Source organism: Dysidea avara, chromosome 1 (assembly GCF_963678975.1).
Source record: "Dysidea avara chromosome 1, odDysAvar1.4, whole genome shotgun sequence".
Taxonomy (NCBI): domain Eukaryota; kingdom Metazoa; phylum Porifera; class Demospongiae; order Dictyoceratida; family Dysideidae; genus Dysidea; species Dysidea avara.
In genome coordinates this window covers 26820986-26837290 of record NC_089272.1, presented here as the reverse complement: position 1 = coordinate 26837290, position 16305 = coordinate 26820986, and the positions used below count along the sequence as shown (strand labels likewise).

The following is a 16305-nucleotide window of genomic DNA, read 5'->3' as shown; positions in this document are numbered from 1 at the left end:
CATTCGTGCCCTTACATCAGTCCCCACATCACAACAAATCGACACATGACAGCCCTTACAATATAAGCACACTGGTTTAGTACTCACCACTTGCTTATCTCCTGTAATTCCCTTTCGGATACCGGTGTGGAATGAGCTGGTAACAGTTGAGTGGTTGCGATCACCTGAACTGTCCGATCCTGATTCAAGGACTAGTATTTCCTTGTCAATGGCAACCTGGAGCTCGTCAATGGTCCATTCATCAGAAGTGTGGTCTCTAGTGAGATTTCGCTTGATTACTGAGGGTAGCTTGTTATAAACAATGGGCACAAGGAAGTCTCCAAACGAGTCCTTGGATTTCCCCAAGGATTCCAATCCCCGTATGTGGCTCTCAATTGCGTCATAAAATCTCCAAAGGCTATGGGCAGCATTGGTGGGGGTTTCAAGATCCAGCAGAGCTTGATGATGTGCATTGACAATTCGTTGTTTCTTGCCAAATCGGGACTTAAGTAATGAAATGGACTGCTCGTAATTTGCATTCGTTAGAGTAAATCCACTCACAGTTCGAGCAGTATCACCCTCCAGTTGTGCTCTCAGGTAGTTGAACTTTTCCACACCTGTTAGGTTCGTGCTTGTATGGACAGCAGCTTCGAAAGAGTCCCAGAAGGACTGCCACTTGATTGGATCCCCAGAGAACATGGGGAGATTAAGTTTAGGGAGACGACTTGCAGATGTTGATGGAGCTACGTTTATCGGAGGAGTAGGTTCATTACTAGTCTTGTGTAACTCCAAATAATGTTTCAGGCGGGTGGTCTTCTCAATAAGAGTGTCCTTAATTTCCTCAGCTTCGAATATCTGGCGTTCCAAATCCTCAAGGCTTTCGATTCCAGCTGCTATCTTCGAGTCTAGACCATCGATCGATTCTGCTTTCCATTATAACTGATCTATGTAGGATAAGGCGAGATTAGTAGTTTCTTTGTCCTTCTTAGTCAAGTCTAGTTCCTCAATTTTTCCGTTGATGCGTGTTAAATGGGAGCGAAACGCTTTTCTCGATGCCTTCAGTTTGGCCACTCCCTCCATCTTGGTTCACTGTGAACAAAGACAACAAATACGTGCTACTTGAACGATGAGCTTGCCTCTTGTGGTACCGTTATCAGTGCCACGGTACAACGACGTTTGCGACTTGGGTTACAAGCACAGGCGAACCAATCCTGGTCACAGCACCAAAATAATGTCGTGTATGATCCGACGAACACTAAGAGAGGTCCGATGTAGCGGTAATCAGGAGAGATTAAGCCGATACAAATAACATGCCAGTCATTACTACTCTTCATGAAAGCCCCAAAAACATAGCATACATGCATGCGTACCTTCTACCATAATTACATAAGAAATACAATTACAGCTATAATAGTCAGTTCACGACAAAAGGTAATGGACATTCAGTAGATAAACTGTAATCGCATGATAGGTTTAAGACCACGCCCAAAGTGTGGAGACTACACCTCTTAACAATATATTTACTTTGAACACAATGACTGCACCCCCTTATTGGTTTAGATAAGCTGACCTGAGATGCTCTAATACAGCAGTCACCCTAGTAGAATAGTCACACATGTGTAGTGATGTATACAACAAAAAGGTAAACAACCAAAATAGGGATCGAAGCAATAAAAAGTAGTGAAACAAGAGATGACTGATGGTATTACAGCATACCTCAGTAGGAAAATCCCTACTTTGGCATTGAACAATATAATTGTTATAACAAGGATTTTCTCACAGAGCTATGCTGTAATACCATCATTCGTATCCCTACTTTGTTTTAAAATTATTATACGTACTAGTATAACAGTACTAGTATAATAGTAATACAGGATTATGACAGTCTTGTGCTGCTTGCAGTGTATAGTTTAAGTTACGTGTGTGCTTTGAGAAACATATAAATGGAATGTAGAAGGACCCCAGACTCCCTTGCTTATTCCAAAATGCTTGTCAGTTTGGGTCACAAATTTGGCTTTTAAGTCATCCCACTTGTTACAGGAGTGTCTAAAAGAAATAGAATCATATAAGGATCAGATGAGGGAAGAGAACAATAAGATGATTGCTGAAAGAAAGGAACACCAGGAAGCTTTGAAGGCCATGATCAAATCACTTAATGAGAGATCTGACAAGTGAGTTATGATGGGTATTACCCTTACGTACACCTTGAAACCATATCCTTATTAGCGATTTTAGGGTATAAACAAAGACTGCAGTCAGTTGTCCTTTTATCAAGTTGTCATATTGGAGAATGTCCTGATTTCAACTGTCTTTTTGACAGTTTTTGGTGATGTAGAAGAGCAAGACATTATCAAATTCTTTTATTGGCAAAAATCTTCATTGAACCCACTAGTAGCTATAAGAATAACTAAATGAAAAACGTGCACCAGTGTGTATTTGCTAATATTTCACATCGGAACTTGTACATGCTCTATGTAAATAGCTTTTTAACTCAACTGATGCTTTGACTGTATAATTATTTTCTCTTAGCTCAGTTTGTGCAATTATTCTTTGCAGATTGAGAAAGGAGTTGCAGGCTAAAGCTGCTGAAATGCAAAATCAATTTATGAGATTTCAAGAGGACTTGTAAGGGCTGTCATCAACATTTTCATCATTGACTGACTTGTAGTACTGTGTGTAGAGAGAATACTCATAGAGAGAAGAAAAAAGCTGAAGATAGTCTGAAGATAGCAACAGAATCTCAACAATCATCAGTACAAATTAAGAGCAGTAGATACTGAGGTAGTTTTGACTGTCTGTGGGTAATCAGTATTTTCATTTCTTATGAATTGTTTTGAACTTGTGTCACATAATATGGAAGAAGTAGTTACTTTGTGTAGTTGTAGATTCTATCTCTCATTTATTTCATTATGATATTGCTTTTAGATACAAATGTTGACAATGTTACACGAGTTCACAGTGAAGGAGGTTGATCATCGAATAGTTGAGTGTGATAATATTTGGTCATTACATTTATATAGTGATAACTTCTATTTGCTGCCCATCACTCTTATAGTGTTCGGTCATCACCCAACTCTGAGGCACACAAGGAATGGACAAGTTATAAAGACAATATGAAGGCTACTGTTGAACAGTATACGGTAAGTGGTTCAATTAAATGAAACAGGAAGTGTCACTTTCTCTGTAGTGAGGCATTTATAGCTTTTCAAGTAGGTTCAGTACTAAGGCATGGTTTATGATATCATTGTTTAAGCCATGTTTATTCCCAAAAGTAGACATACTGTATCAAATTTACTATGCATATAGCTACGTTAGTTACAATGTTTTTTTGTGGCTACGTAACTTAGACGTCAGTGAAGAGTCATATGAAAAGAGGTAAAGCATTATCTGTTCTGGGACCTTTGAAGATCACACCACCACCTATGATGAGCTGTCTGGATACTTTTTAATATTATTAAACTAGCTAACTAGACAAACTAAACCTTTTCTGTTATTATAGCTGTACTAACTTAACAATCTTTTACTAATACTAATGCATGCACATTGCTTTATGTATGATGGTTTACAGCAAGCTGTGATGAGTTGTATAATGATTTCCGTTCTCCTGAGGAGTCTCAGTGATGAGAAACAGATTCCCCTACTGAACTTGCTATTGTGTTCATTCCTTTAATATAATTGTACTAGTAATTATAATTATAAGTACATTAGCTATTTAAGTGTCATCTCTTGTGCAATGTTTTATAGCCATCTGCACAAATGCCACTTCCAACTGCTGCAACAACAACAACAACACCAATGTATCAGACGATGCCACCACAACAACAAATGATCCAGGGACAGAACATACGACCACCACAGCCACCAGTAGCCATGCAAACAGGATATCCAATTAGACCCCCTACCACATGGTCAACCGGTCACCCACAACGACAACAATGGACTGGTCTGGTGGAACAAGCACAAATACCAACACAACAACCGATGATACAGGATATGGCTCAACAACATCCAGAGGGACAAAATGAATTGATGGCAGCAGGTAAGGACAGAAACCTGTTCAACATTTGAACGCAAGAATACTTATGTAATCTAGACACTTAGTTAAGATCCCACAGTATCTCATAAACTGCCTTAGAAAATCAAGACACCTTGTTGTTTGTCCCAAGGTGTCCAGGTTCCACTAGCATCTACGTATTAAGGACACCTTTAGACTAATCAATTGTGTCAAGATGTCCGGTACCTTTACATGCTAAGGGATACACGTACAGATCACACAGATGTTCTCATTTTTCAGGTTTCTTCAATACTGTATTCAGTATTATAGTGTTGTTACTACAATAGATAGAGCAGTGGGTAATGGTCAACAGCAAGCTAGTAATAGTGATGGGAGTGTGACTAAAGGACGATCAAGTTTTGACTGTATTGTAGATCACCTGTCTGGAGTATCCTAACTATACTAAGTGAGTTGATAAGTACATCAAAATATGCAAACGTGCATATACTGTGGGCAAGAGTAAATAATGGAGAAGAAGATTATCTAACTGCCATATACTTCATCAAAAATGAGCATGTCAAGTAGAGAAGCCATCCAGCAGTGCTATCAGAGAAAGTGAAGTAATAACACCTGCTGATTGAAGTGCCCAATGATTTAAAGTCTGGCCACTTTTAAACTGGCAAATGTTTATTGCTTCATTTATCACTTTCTTTGACAGCACTACAGAATGGCTTCTCTACTTGACCTGCTCATTTTTGATGCAGTATATGGCAGCTCCCACACCATACTACTACTATACACCTGATGCATGCACAGTACCCACCACTTTCAAACATTTGGATTTGTGCCACCACCGCTGGTTGGCTATAGCTAATGAACACATTTAGAATGGTACAACTCTACTAACACACACATTACACATTATTACAAAGACCACAAAAACTTGCACAGAGTGAGGGCTAGCCAAACACAAAATAAATTGAACAAAAAAAATCAGAACTATCCAGCTCCAAGATAGCCCTTGGAAAAACCTGGTGGTCGCTTTTTCTTTTTTTTTTACCACTCGGAAAAACCAAAAACAGCTCACTCTGTTGTGTATGTACGTATGTATGTATGAACCAGTTCCAAAAAAGAATATCTCTGGTAGCTGCCATAGATCCCTCATCTAGACGACGTTAAGGAAAATTTGTAATCTAAAATGGGTGGGTGGGCTGGGATCCAACCTACTCGTACACATGGCCTAGAATGAAATTAATACACATTACACAACTTTATATACCCTGCATCACGTGACACTACTACGTATTCACATGGGAGCTTATTTTCTTGCTAATTCACTGCGTTCAAACGCCAGAAAATACACCTCCCACACCATACTACTACTATACACCTGATGCATGCACAGTACCCACCACTTTCAAACATTTGGATTTGTGCCACCACCGCTGGTTGGCTATAGCTAATGAACACATTAGAGCTACAAAGAAAGCTGTAGCTACGAGAAGATACAGTCCTAACTTCTTGGAGACTTCTAGCCTGCTCCCCACATCATCCTTCACATATCCATCTTTTGCATTCTCTGACCGCCATCGACCATGACACTTAAATAGTCGGTCAGGGACTCCAACATTGGCTGCAGCCGTAGCTCCTCCTGCCCTCAGACTGTGCAGCCCAAAGTCTGCTGCGTCGTATCCCAGTTTAGACACCTTGTTCTTAAATAAATCTTTAACAGGAGTAACTGATTCGTCCTGTCTTCCGGAGGGATTCTCCATTTTTTGTCTTCTGGATCGGTCGAAAAATGAAACAATTGTCTGACCATCGCATGCCGGTCCTGGCCATATATTTTTCCAGTGTAGCCACTGGGCACATGCTAGTACTGGTCCTGGATATCAGAAGCTCACTGCCCTGACGCAATCGATCATTTTTACTCTTTACGATATTGATTTTGAGCATCTGTGCATCAGCTGAACAATCACATGGCCTCAATTCTACTAACTCACTAGATCTCAGAAAACCAGAGAAGGCAAGTAAACATGCGGTAACCAGCCAAAGATCTGAAAGAGTACCTGAGCTCTCGGCATCATTGACCATAGCCTCCAACATCTCGACTGTTACTGGTTCCTTTTTCTTAACTGGTCTTGCTAATTGTCGCTGTAGCCCTTCCACGGTAGCTTTCACAAAGGGGTGGGATGATGGCCCTGCCAATCCCGAAGCTGAGTGTACCCATGATAAAGCGTTACACGCTTCCTCCACAGAGGCCTTCGACTTGGTCGTCTCCCCTAAGTGCTGCAAGTACAAGGCAAAGTGGTGAGGCCTTGCTGGATAACTGGGAGCTGGTTAATGTCTGCCCGTGACTTCCATCTCCTGTATGCACGAAGATACTTCGAGACTGTACTGTTTGCACGGCTATGCAGGATTGTATCCGGAAGCCGATTAGCCAGGTCCTTCAGGTCAGGGTTTTTTAGTTCTTCCAGGAGCTTCCAGCATCCTTCCCTAGGTAAACCTATAAAACAATGAATATACACATATTGTTAAGGCTTATGCAATTTCTACTCTTTCATTTGTGCCATTTTTTTTTTTTTTTTTTTTTGCAGGTCATACAGGATATCCATATCAGCCTAACTGCTGCGACCAGTCAATACTAAAAAACCATCTGGACAAACAGGTCATACATACCAGCCTTACTGCTGTGACCAGCCACTACTGAACAGTCAGGACAGACAGGTCATACATACCAGCTTTACCGCTGTGACCAATCACTACTGACAGGCAGGACAAACAGGTCATACATACCAGCCTTACTGCTGTGACCAGCCACTACTGAACAGTCAGGACAAACAGGTCATACATACCAGCCTTACTACTGTGACCAATCACTACTGGACGGTCAGGACAAACAGGTCATACATACCAGCTTTACCGCTGTGACCGATCACTAATGAGCAGTCAGGACAACCAGGTCATACATACCAGCCTTACCGCTGTGACCAATCCTACTGGGCAGTCAGGACAAACAGGTCATACATACCAGCTTACCGCTGTGACCAATCACTACTTAACAGTCAGGACAAACAGGTCATACCGCTGTAAGTCTAATCACCACTGAACAGTCAGGACGAACGGTTATATATACTAGCCTTACTGCTGTGATCCATCAGTACTACATTCTGGGCATACAATCAGGTGTACATAGTTGCATAGTATGTGTATATATACATATACTCTTAATTATTATTTTATTTATCCATTTTTTTTTTTTTTTAATTTTTTTTTTTTTTTTTTTTAAATAATAATAATTTTTTTTTTTTTTTAGTTGAAACTCTAATCTAAGGGCCAGCATAGGTGTATTTGGGAGCCCTTTGAACAAACTGGTTCCTGATTGGCCAGGAAGAATTAGATTTTCACTGTTTGGTAGTACTAGGTATCCCACTACAAAATCTGTTGGGTCCACTCCATTTGGAAAGATCAGCGGCCAAAATGGAGATGATTTCCACTGGGGGGCTATAAGTGTGCCACTCGCACCACTCCTTTGTGCATAGCGAACAACCCGTGGGATCAAATAGACTGGGGGAAACCACCAGTTGTTGTCCTCTGCCCAATTGCAAGTGAAGGCATCTACCGCATCCGTACCAGGGTTCCAGAATCTAGAATTAAATCTCTCTATCTGTGCATTCACTGGGTTGGCAAATCTATCTACTGTGTGGGGCCCCCAGATATTGTCTAGCCATTGGAATAGCACCGGGTGCAGCATGTAATCATCATACTCCACTACACGACTAGTAGTCTGCTAACTCATTCTCTTCCCTCGGAATCCATTCAGGCTCCACCCTAATATTATTTCTCAAACAAGTAGCAAATATGCTCAAGGCTTCTGATTGAAGGGCAGGCTGCCTGCTACTGTGTTGCACAATTCTTGTCACATTCTGGTTATCGGAGAACCAGCAGAGTCGCTCATTTTTTAACTTGTCCTGAAAGGATTCCAGCACCATGTGCACTGCTCTCAACTCACGCCATGTGGAACTCTTTTCCACCTCCTCAAGGGACCATTGACCATTGGCAATTAGGTTACCATGTTCAACTACATACCCACCGTAACCCGTGGAGCTTGCATCTGAGTAAACTACTCTTACAGCCGATGGTTTTGGCCAAATATGCTGCCCATTAAAGTTAGCAATTTCTGAGTGCCAGAATTCTATTTCTTGTAATGCTTCATCTAATAGCGATAACTTATGGCACCAACCTATTCTGCTATCTAGAGCAGCATACAAACTACGGGTCATCAACCGGGTAACTGAGCCTAAGGCGGGCGACATAGACATAATTTTTCCTATCAGACTGGCCAGCTGTTTTGCTGGGAGGAGCCTTGCATGCATGGCCTTCGCAAAGTTTTCTTTTAGCATCTCAATTTTTGAAGTGGGTACTGAGAATTCGCCTAATGCCAGATCAATGTTAAAGCCAAGCCACTCTACTCTCTGTGATGGCTCCCAGACCGACTTTTCTATGTTAACAATGAAACCGGCTTGCTCAAGGTCCCGCTCAACTTGTTTACTCTCAAGCCTTGCTTTAGCCTCTCCTTTCACTGCTATTATCCCATCATCTAAATAAATAATGGACTTCAAGCCTCTACTGCACCAGTGCCTCACTAATGGTCTCATCAACTTTGTAAATAGGTAACAGGCTGTGGACAGCCCAAATGGGAGAACTTTAAAAACATAATAGTTTACTCTATCTGTATCCCAACGGAAACCCAGGAACTTGTAATGCTCTGGCCATATATCGACATGGTGGTACCCAGACTTTAAGTCAAACTTAAACAAGTATTCACCTTGTTTGAACATTAGCGCAGCTATGCGCAGGTCCTCATATTTAAAACTCACAACATGCAAAAACTGGTTTAAATATCTCAAATTCAGGACCAGGCGCAGCTTCCCTTGGGAATTGGCTACCACTGACAAAGGACTGCACACTTTTGGTTTTGCTTCTACTCTCATTATACATCTGTTTGACATCAGTTTCTGCAGAGCATCATCTACAAACTCGCTATATAATTCAACTGATTTGTGGTTCTGCTGGGAGTAGGATGGGGGGATAAACTTAAGAGGCAGGCTGTAACCATTCTCTATACAGTCTATTATAGAAGGAGGGGCTTGCAGGACTTCATGCCAAAATTCAATTCTTTGCTTAAGCCTACCCTGAACATCTGTAATTTGCACTGGTAACTGCACTACAGTGTCATCCATTTCCCAAAACTTTTGAAGGTCGTACAGTCCCAGATTACCCAGGCTCCCAGTCACACTCGTGCCATAGTGCCCCACAGAGGTATCAATAATTTCCTTTGTACTATTTACACATTCTGTACCTACTAAATTCCATTCATCAGTACATTCATCAACAACATGCGATTCAGCAATACAATCATCAACACCTTGCCTACTTCCAGACAATTTGCTAAACTCAGCAGTAACACATATGGCATCAGCACTGCTTACCACAGGCGGATAAAAAGGATACTGTCTACCTTTGGTAGGACATGTCCTCACCAAATGGCCAAATTGCCCACATACGAAGCACGGCCCCAGCACTCTTGGCCTGGTTTGTCTTTGGGGGGCAAGAGACATGAGAGGTCTCAGGGCTGGCAGTGGTACATCCCTCCTTCCACTGGGCCCAGGGGTGTCCCAGGAGTCATGGTAGTGTTGGCCATAGGGATTGTAACGGCGTCCCCTTTTTCCTCCCCAACTCTTTCCTCCACTTGGTTTCCTGTAGTAGGTTTCTTTCTCCTTGAAGTCGCACCTGGCGGCTTTATCCGCTCTCCGGAGCTCCTTTTCATCATCACTGTTGTCAGCTAGAGGATCAGTCTGATAGTGGCGGGCCGCCCCCCAACCAAAGTCGGAGCGGTCCGTTACCTTTATTAACTTTTGGCGCGTTTTCAACGCCGACGCACCTTCCTCTAGATGCTCAGCAGCCTTCTCCAACGTGCTCCTTTCTTCCGCGTTCACGGATGCAACCATCCTCTCCAATTCCTGGCGTGCCGAGGAGATGGAGCCCTCCACTTCTAAATTAAAGCTGTGCTGCATCTCCATGCCCTTGCTCCGGAATCGGTAAGAAGGCCTGTTTAGCTTACGCTGAAGATCCTTAGCCGTCCGTTCCTGCATGGAGGACACCTCGCGCTTGACTTCAGCGATGGACGAAGTGAGCTTTACGTCCATTTCGCGACGTGTAGTCTGGAGCTCCGCCATCAGTTTTTCGAATTTATCCTCTTCCATAGTCTCTCTGGAAGTACAGCCAACCTACTAGTACACATGGCCTAGAATGAAATTAATACACATCACACAACTTTATATACCCTGCATCACGTGACACTACTACGTATTCACATGGGAGCTTATTTTCTTGCTAATTCACTGCGTTTAAATGCCAGTAAATACACTTGGATACTCTTCTCTTCCATTATTTACTCTTGCTATGGGGATTCACAAAAAAGCTGAAGGTTTCTTACAGTTAAATTTTGTTTAGCACCTACCACTTTAATAATAAGACCACATTATTGAGTGGTTTTGTTACAAAGATACAAGTGGTTCAGAAGATTAATAGGCTAATGGTATACATAAAGCTAAGGTACAAATCTGATAATACAGTTCGTGTCAATCATGTCCTGATGTCTACTTTTTGTCCTCAGATGTTTAAGCCATAAGTCTCACTGCGTAACGAATTTAAGTCATACGTCTAATACATCTTTTATCTATTTAATTTATTAGGGAGGAGTTTAAGTCAGTTCTTAAACAAGTCAAGGAACAGCAGAGCAAGTTGCCCAACTGATCAATGGACTACATCATACAACATCATACAACATATGAGAGATGTGATTAATGCTAAGGAGAATACAATGACACCCACACTTGGTCATGTTCCAGCAGTCAACAGCAACTATATACCAGTGTCTTCATCCTCAATACCAGCTACTAGCAGTGATAGCTCCACCCTCACCGGCAGCATGGCTGGTAAAACTGTTGCAGCAACAAAGAAACAGATGACAGAAAAGGTTACTGTGAGGACTCTACCTAAGAAACAGGTGTGTACACACAAGTTGTGAATGTGGTTTTGAGTTTGTACAGTTTTATAAAACACAGTCTGTTGTGGGCCACAGTATAACAAGGCTACCGGCCAACTTCAACAGTATCATTTATGTAAATAGTGCATCCAGCATGTGTACACTAACTGAATGTTTTGTACTAGCATTTGTACCTATCCCTTCACACCATAAGTATATAATGTATATACATCCAGTACCACCTGATACTGTCACATTGTGTAGGGACTGAGACCACCATACATTTCACCACCCAAGAAGCCCAACCTTAACCCACTGTACCTACCAGCCTATGAGAATGAATGTATTATCTGTCAAGAGGAGATGAAGGATAATAATGCTGTTAAGCTGCAGTGTGGACATTGGCTGTTTTAACAGTGTATAGTTCATGACATTGTTTCCCATACTATTACTACTACAGTGTATCCACTCATGGTTTAAGGAGCAGAGCACTTGTCCAACTTGTCGTAAACATGTCCTCCTACCAGAAGAGTACCCAGTGTTGGGACAGTGATGGGACCAGCTCATCATGTTTACTATATTATATTGTGTTGTGTTAGTAGATAATGTTTATCATATTATTGCTTTACACTGTAATGACTGACATTAAGCTTGTTGAGCATTCTGTTAGACGGTTATAGTTCTTGACCAGTCCAAGATATTGCACACTTTCACAAGATTGAATAACTCTAATAGAGCAGTCATTAACACATACAATTTTTTTTATTACAAAAAGTGAATTATGTATGGTACATGCACAGGTACATAGGCTTCACCTGTGAGTTTCTAATTATGCCACATTTTTAAACTAGATAGGTAAAAATTAATGACTCGATGCTATTTTCTTAGATGGTACCGACTATAAAGGTGCTGATTGGCTGCACTCAGCTGCCTATGGCACAAAAAATCCTTGATATGGGTGGTAGGGATGAGAAACTAATAATTAAGTTTATGGGGCATTAAATGGCATAATCATGGTTCACAATTGAGACCAGATTTGCAAGACAGGACACACACATGCATGGACAGTGTATTGTTTGCTTTGTGTGTGTATGGTAATTATGTGCAGGTATATTTAGTTTTGTAGTTGTTGATGTGTTTTTTGTTTATATCACTCCAACAAGGAGGAACGGCACTGTGCTGATTGTTGACAGTTTAAAATGAATCAAATTACAGATTTGTTAAAGAAGCATGAAAGCCTAAAAGTTATCTATTAAGCTGACTAATTTTTAAATTAATAGTGTTTTCCAGTTTGTAGTTACATGAAGTGTTGGGAGTATATCCAACCTTGTTGGCTTGGCACCTCAACATGACCTGACCTTAATGGTACACATTTTGTATAATTTTATACCTACCAAAAAATATTAAGTTCAGATATTGTTGGCACCATCAATTTTCAGACAACCTTTCATATATTAGATTGTATTAATTGCAGTATACCATTATATGGCAGAACACATACAAGAGCTATACATAATTCCTTTCTAGATCTAGCTCATTTTCTGTTTCACCTTATCATCAATTTCAGCTAATTGTAATTGTGGTATTCATGGGTACATGCAGCCATAATAATGTTACAAAAAGTAAATTAATAAGCAAGTACAAGAAAAATAGGGATCAAAGAAATACAAAGTATAGCTATATAATAAACAAGCTCACTGAATTAGGGATTAAATGTCCACTGGGTGAGGTGTATAGTTTTACTACTTTTTATTTCTTTGATGCCTTAAAATTCCTAATTAATTTTTTTCCTTGTACAAATTATTGTTTTAGAAAGTGCACATTTGATTGAGTACAAAACAGAGGGTCCAGGGCCTATAGTCCCCCAGACACTAGCCTTATCAGGATTTTTGAAACAGATTTCAAAGCTACTAATAGTTGTAATGTCCATTTTTTTTGGATTAGCACGTGAATGGTATATATAGTGGGGCATATGACTGATGAACACAGAATAAGTGGGATTTGAGGGGAAAAAAACCAGATAACCTTGTTCGCATCAAAGATATTTGTTTAGATTTTGACACGGAGCAGTGTTTGAGCAGATTTATCACAAGATATAAAGGATTTCATTAATTAACTCATTCTTGCAATTGAATCCTTGGTAAGTTCCATATGTTCACTATATCAGTTACCATAGCAACATTGTGTAGACATCAGTTATCTGCTGCTGAATGTCAAATCCTTGCATCAAGGTGAAACCAAACATTACTGTGGAGTACAGTCATGTGTTTGGAGGTTGAATGGCTAATATGGGTCATAGCAGTCTGGTGATTTACATGATGGAGGTGTGTATGTAATACCCACCCCCTTAGTGTGTCACCTAGTTTGTTACCATTACCACTGCAGTGCATTCCAGCTTGTCTGGTGGACAAGACAATTTAGTTGTCAGAACTGGGGAAACTGTTTCACTACTTGTAAAGTTCACTCCAGCTATCCAATGGAACTAGAAGATAGCACAGTCCTCTCATGTCAAGATCACTAGTGATGGGAGTAATGTGTTGTTAACTATACTAAACATTGGTCATCGCGACAAGGGAATCTGCACCTGTACAGCCCCTAATTGGCTCCACATTCACACAAACAAGATTAGTGATATATGGTGAGTAGCCTCAGGTTATGTTATGTAGTTAGAGATATTATATTGATGATTTGGAGTCCTTGAAGAATTGTAGCCTGCAGTTTTGTGTTCTTATGCATAAGGAAGTAGGCTTTTGTTATAACAAAGAATTTGTCAATGTGTAGTATGTACTAAGGTACAACAGGAATGAACACAACTTCTGTAACCATGTTATGTTATGTGTCCCTCAGATTAAACCTCTTCCACCATCTGATCTCACTAGTGTCTCAGTAGTAATTCCTGCTTTAGTGATATGATCACATCCTCTACATGATCCTGTCATTAGCTACAACAAGTGGACCAGGTACAATTATCAGCAAGAGACTAATACTTTAACCCTTAAACCCACAGAGAACTTTTCAGGGAATGCATGTTTACACAATTAATATGGGCACATATGGTGACACTAGGTGGGGTAACTTAATTGTTGCAGCTTACAACTACACATTGATTAAAAGTCTGTTCAGGTTAAATGAACAGTCTGACTACAGTGGCTTACTTGTTATGAAGTGATGAACAGTAGCAAGTCGCGTCAAAATTCTTGCTACATGTTTAATTTCGATTGTGGGTTTACTCACGTGAGTCATATATAGCCTGATAGGGCGAATCAAACAGAAGTTGTTGCAAGGTGACAGGAACAACCACCATCGAATTACCAAGCATGGTATGTAAAGGGTCTGAAAAGTTTTTTTCACAGCTAGTTTTGGTCTCACCATTTAGCATTAGGGTAAAACCCTATGTCTCATTTTAATCTCACAAGTAGAATGATGTAAATTACGTAGTCATAGGATGGATGCTTCGAAAGTTACAGCGCTTTGTGCAAAGCATGCATATTTAAATCCAGTTTTCTGGATTATGCTGCTTTATGGGTTAAATGGTTTTATTCACCTATCAATGTATTGCACCACTACCCCGGGTATATATGGGGCTATAGTGGGGATTTGACACAGCGGAATGCAAATGCCCCTTAGTCAAATCCCCACTGTTGGCCCCAGTTGCAACACAGGGATTTTACATAGCATAGAAAGTTATAACAACAATACTTGGGTGTTTAATGAGCAATCATCAAATGCCCCACAGTGGGGCAGCAATTTTGTGTCAGTTCCCTCTGTAAAGCCCCACTTATGCCTGGGGATGAGGCAATACATTGATAGGCACATTACTTTAGGATGTTTGGGGCCTGGGCAATGTTGACTGATGATCTAATTAATGGATGACTTGTTACCAGGCAACAATTATCAGTTTAGGGTGGCCAAAATTCATGCCATTGACAACAGTCAGTTTAGTAAACCATCTACCATAGTAATGGTGACCAGTGACCCAGGTGGGTATTATTTGAAATGTCAGTTGTATTGGACTTCGTGTTTTTTTTCTTAGGAGAAGTGGAGTTAGTAGGACAACTGTAAGAGTGATACTTGAAAATGAGTACATCACATAGCACAGTAAGACTAAGTGCGCTGCTTGCATGTGTGTGTGTATGTGTGTCCTTTCCCATTTTGTCAAAATTAATGCTGCAATGATTTTGTTTTAGTGGCTCTTATTCAGTGGTGAAACTATGTATGAAGAAACCAACAGTTCAGTTGTACGCAGCCAAGATCATCAAACTTGATAGCAAGCAAAAAAAGTCACATGTAATTTGACATGCTACGTAAGTAGCCTATCACATCCAAGAGTGGTCACCTTAGAAGCAGTATTCCAGTCACCCACCCAATTTGTACTAGTAATGGAACAGTAAGTTATATTGTTGTGAATGAGGTAACTGATCTAGTTATGTGTAGTGACCACCTACAGATGTCAGGGGGAGAATTACTGTCTAGCAAAGACACTTCAACAGAAGAGGAATCTTCACACAATTATTGGAAGGATTTCATTTAGTACATTCAGAGTTGTAATATACAGTTCACATGACTGTCAAGGTGAGCATATCTTCAATATCAAAAGGTAGGTTTCATCCACTTGTGCTATTATTATAGCCAGAGAACTTTTTGTTGGCGGCATGACATCAAACTAGTTGATTTCAGACTAGCTCAAGCAAGGAACCAACTAGAAGTGATTGAAGGCATCCCAAAGTTCATGGTACCTGAAACAGTCTAAAACATGTCATAGTAGCAGCAGACATCTGGTAAGGAAAGTGATGTCAGATTTTTCCTCGTAATTACATTGTCTCTTCTTAGGAGTGTTGGTATCATATCATCACTTGTATCATGTGAGCCATCTTGACAACACTATGTGTAGTGTTATAATCATTGCTTGTTACAGGGTTTTCCCCTTGCTAAAGACCAGACAAGTACAATAGCCGTCATACAAGCAGTTAAACTTGATGGCCTGTCACCACCATTAAGTCAAATTTCACACAACACAAGAGATTTCATTGTCAACAGTTTACTTAAGAACTCCATGCATGGTAAAAACAATTGAAGTAACCATCTTACTGTGTTGTAAGTGAGAAGATTAACACAGTCGGGTGGCTATAGGTAAGACATTTTTGTTTAGAGCTAAAACTGTTACTCTATTGTCCATACAGACTAGTCACTAGTATAGCAGGTTGAACCTTTCAAGTAACTCAGTATAAGAGTTTGTACATCACAAAAAGTTCTTGTAAGTCATCACCAAGTGTTACTCATCATG

General features: G+C 40.4%; 2 protein-coding genes across 9 annotated transcripts in view; both read left to right on the top strand.

The window, feature by feature from the left end:
* The window catches only part of LOC136260527 (E3 ubiquitin-protein ligase TTC3-like), a 79792-nt gene that overhangs the window by 63056 nt on the left and 431 nt on the right, over positions 1 to 16305 (top strand). For 7 of the 8 annotated variants that reach the window (XM_066054345.1, XM_066054328.1, XM_066054318.1 and 4 more), the window contains 3 exons: positions 2020 to 2150; positions 2536 to 2604; positions 2660 to 2726. Coding sequence is in view for 1 of the 8 variants with exons in the window: in XM_066054308.1 (XP_065910380.1) it covers positions 2905 to 2981; positions 3035 to 3119; positions 3724 to 4018; positions 4321 to 4430 (567 nt within the window). In the remaining 7 variants the exon portion in view is untranslated. Of the gene's footprint in view, positions 1 to 2019; positions 2151 to 2535; positions 2605 to 2659; positions 2727 to 2904; positions 2982 to 3034; positions 3120 to 3723; positions 4019 to 4320; positions 4440 to 15054; positions 15120 to 15208; positions 15409 to 15455; positions 15594 to 15650; positions 15800 to 15851; positions 15884 to 15936; positions 16152 to 16201; positions 16276 to 16305 lie in introns of those variants that run through there. The other variant, XM_066054308.1, reaches the window with a different exon arrangement.
* Positions 6582 to 11679, top strand: LOC136260561 (uncharacterized). The gene is made up of 3 exons (XM_066054354.1): positions 6582 to 7059; positions 10729 to 11042; positions 11286 to 11679. Exons 1-3 carry the CDS (start codon positions 6912 to 6914, stop codon positions 11433 to 11435), a joined length of 612 nt encoding a protein of 203 aa, XP_065910426.1. The 5' UTR covers positions 6582 to 6911; the 3' UTR covers positions 11436 to 11679.

Bases quoted from the DNA above. Each gene is read 5' to 3' on its own strand.
- LOC136260561 (XM_066054354.1), top strand. From the start codon at position 6,912: ATGAGCAGTCAGGACAACCAGGTCATACATACCAGCCTTACCGCTGTG. The intron at 7,060-10,728 runs GTAAGTCTAATC...TTAATTTATTAG, and splicing joins GACAAACAGGTCATACCGCT to GGAGGAGTTTAAGTCAGTTC. The intron at 11,043-11,285 runs GTGTGTACACAC...CACATTGTGTAG, and splicing joins GGACTCTACCTAAGAAACAG to GGACTGAGACCACCATACAT.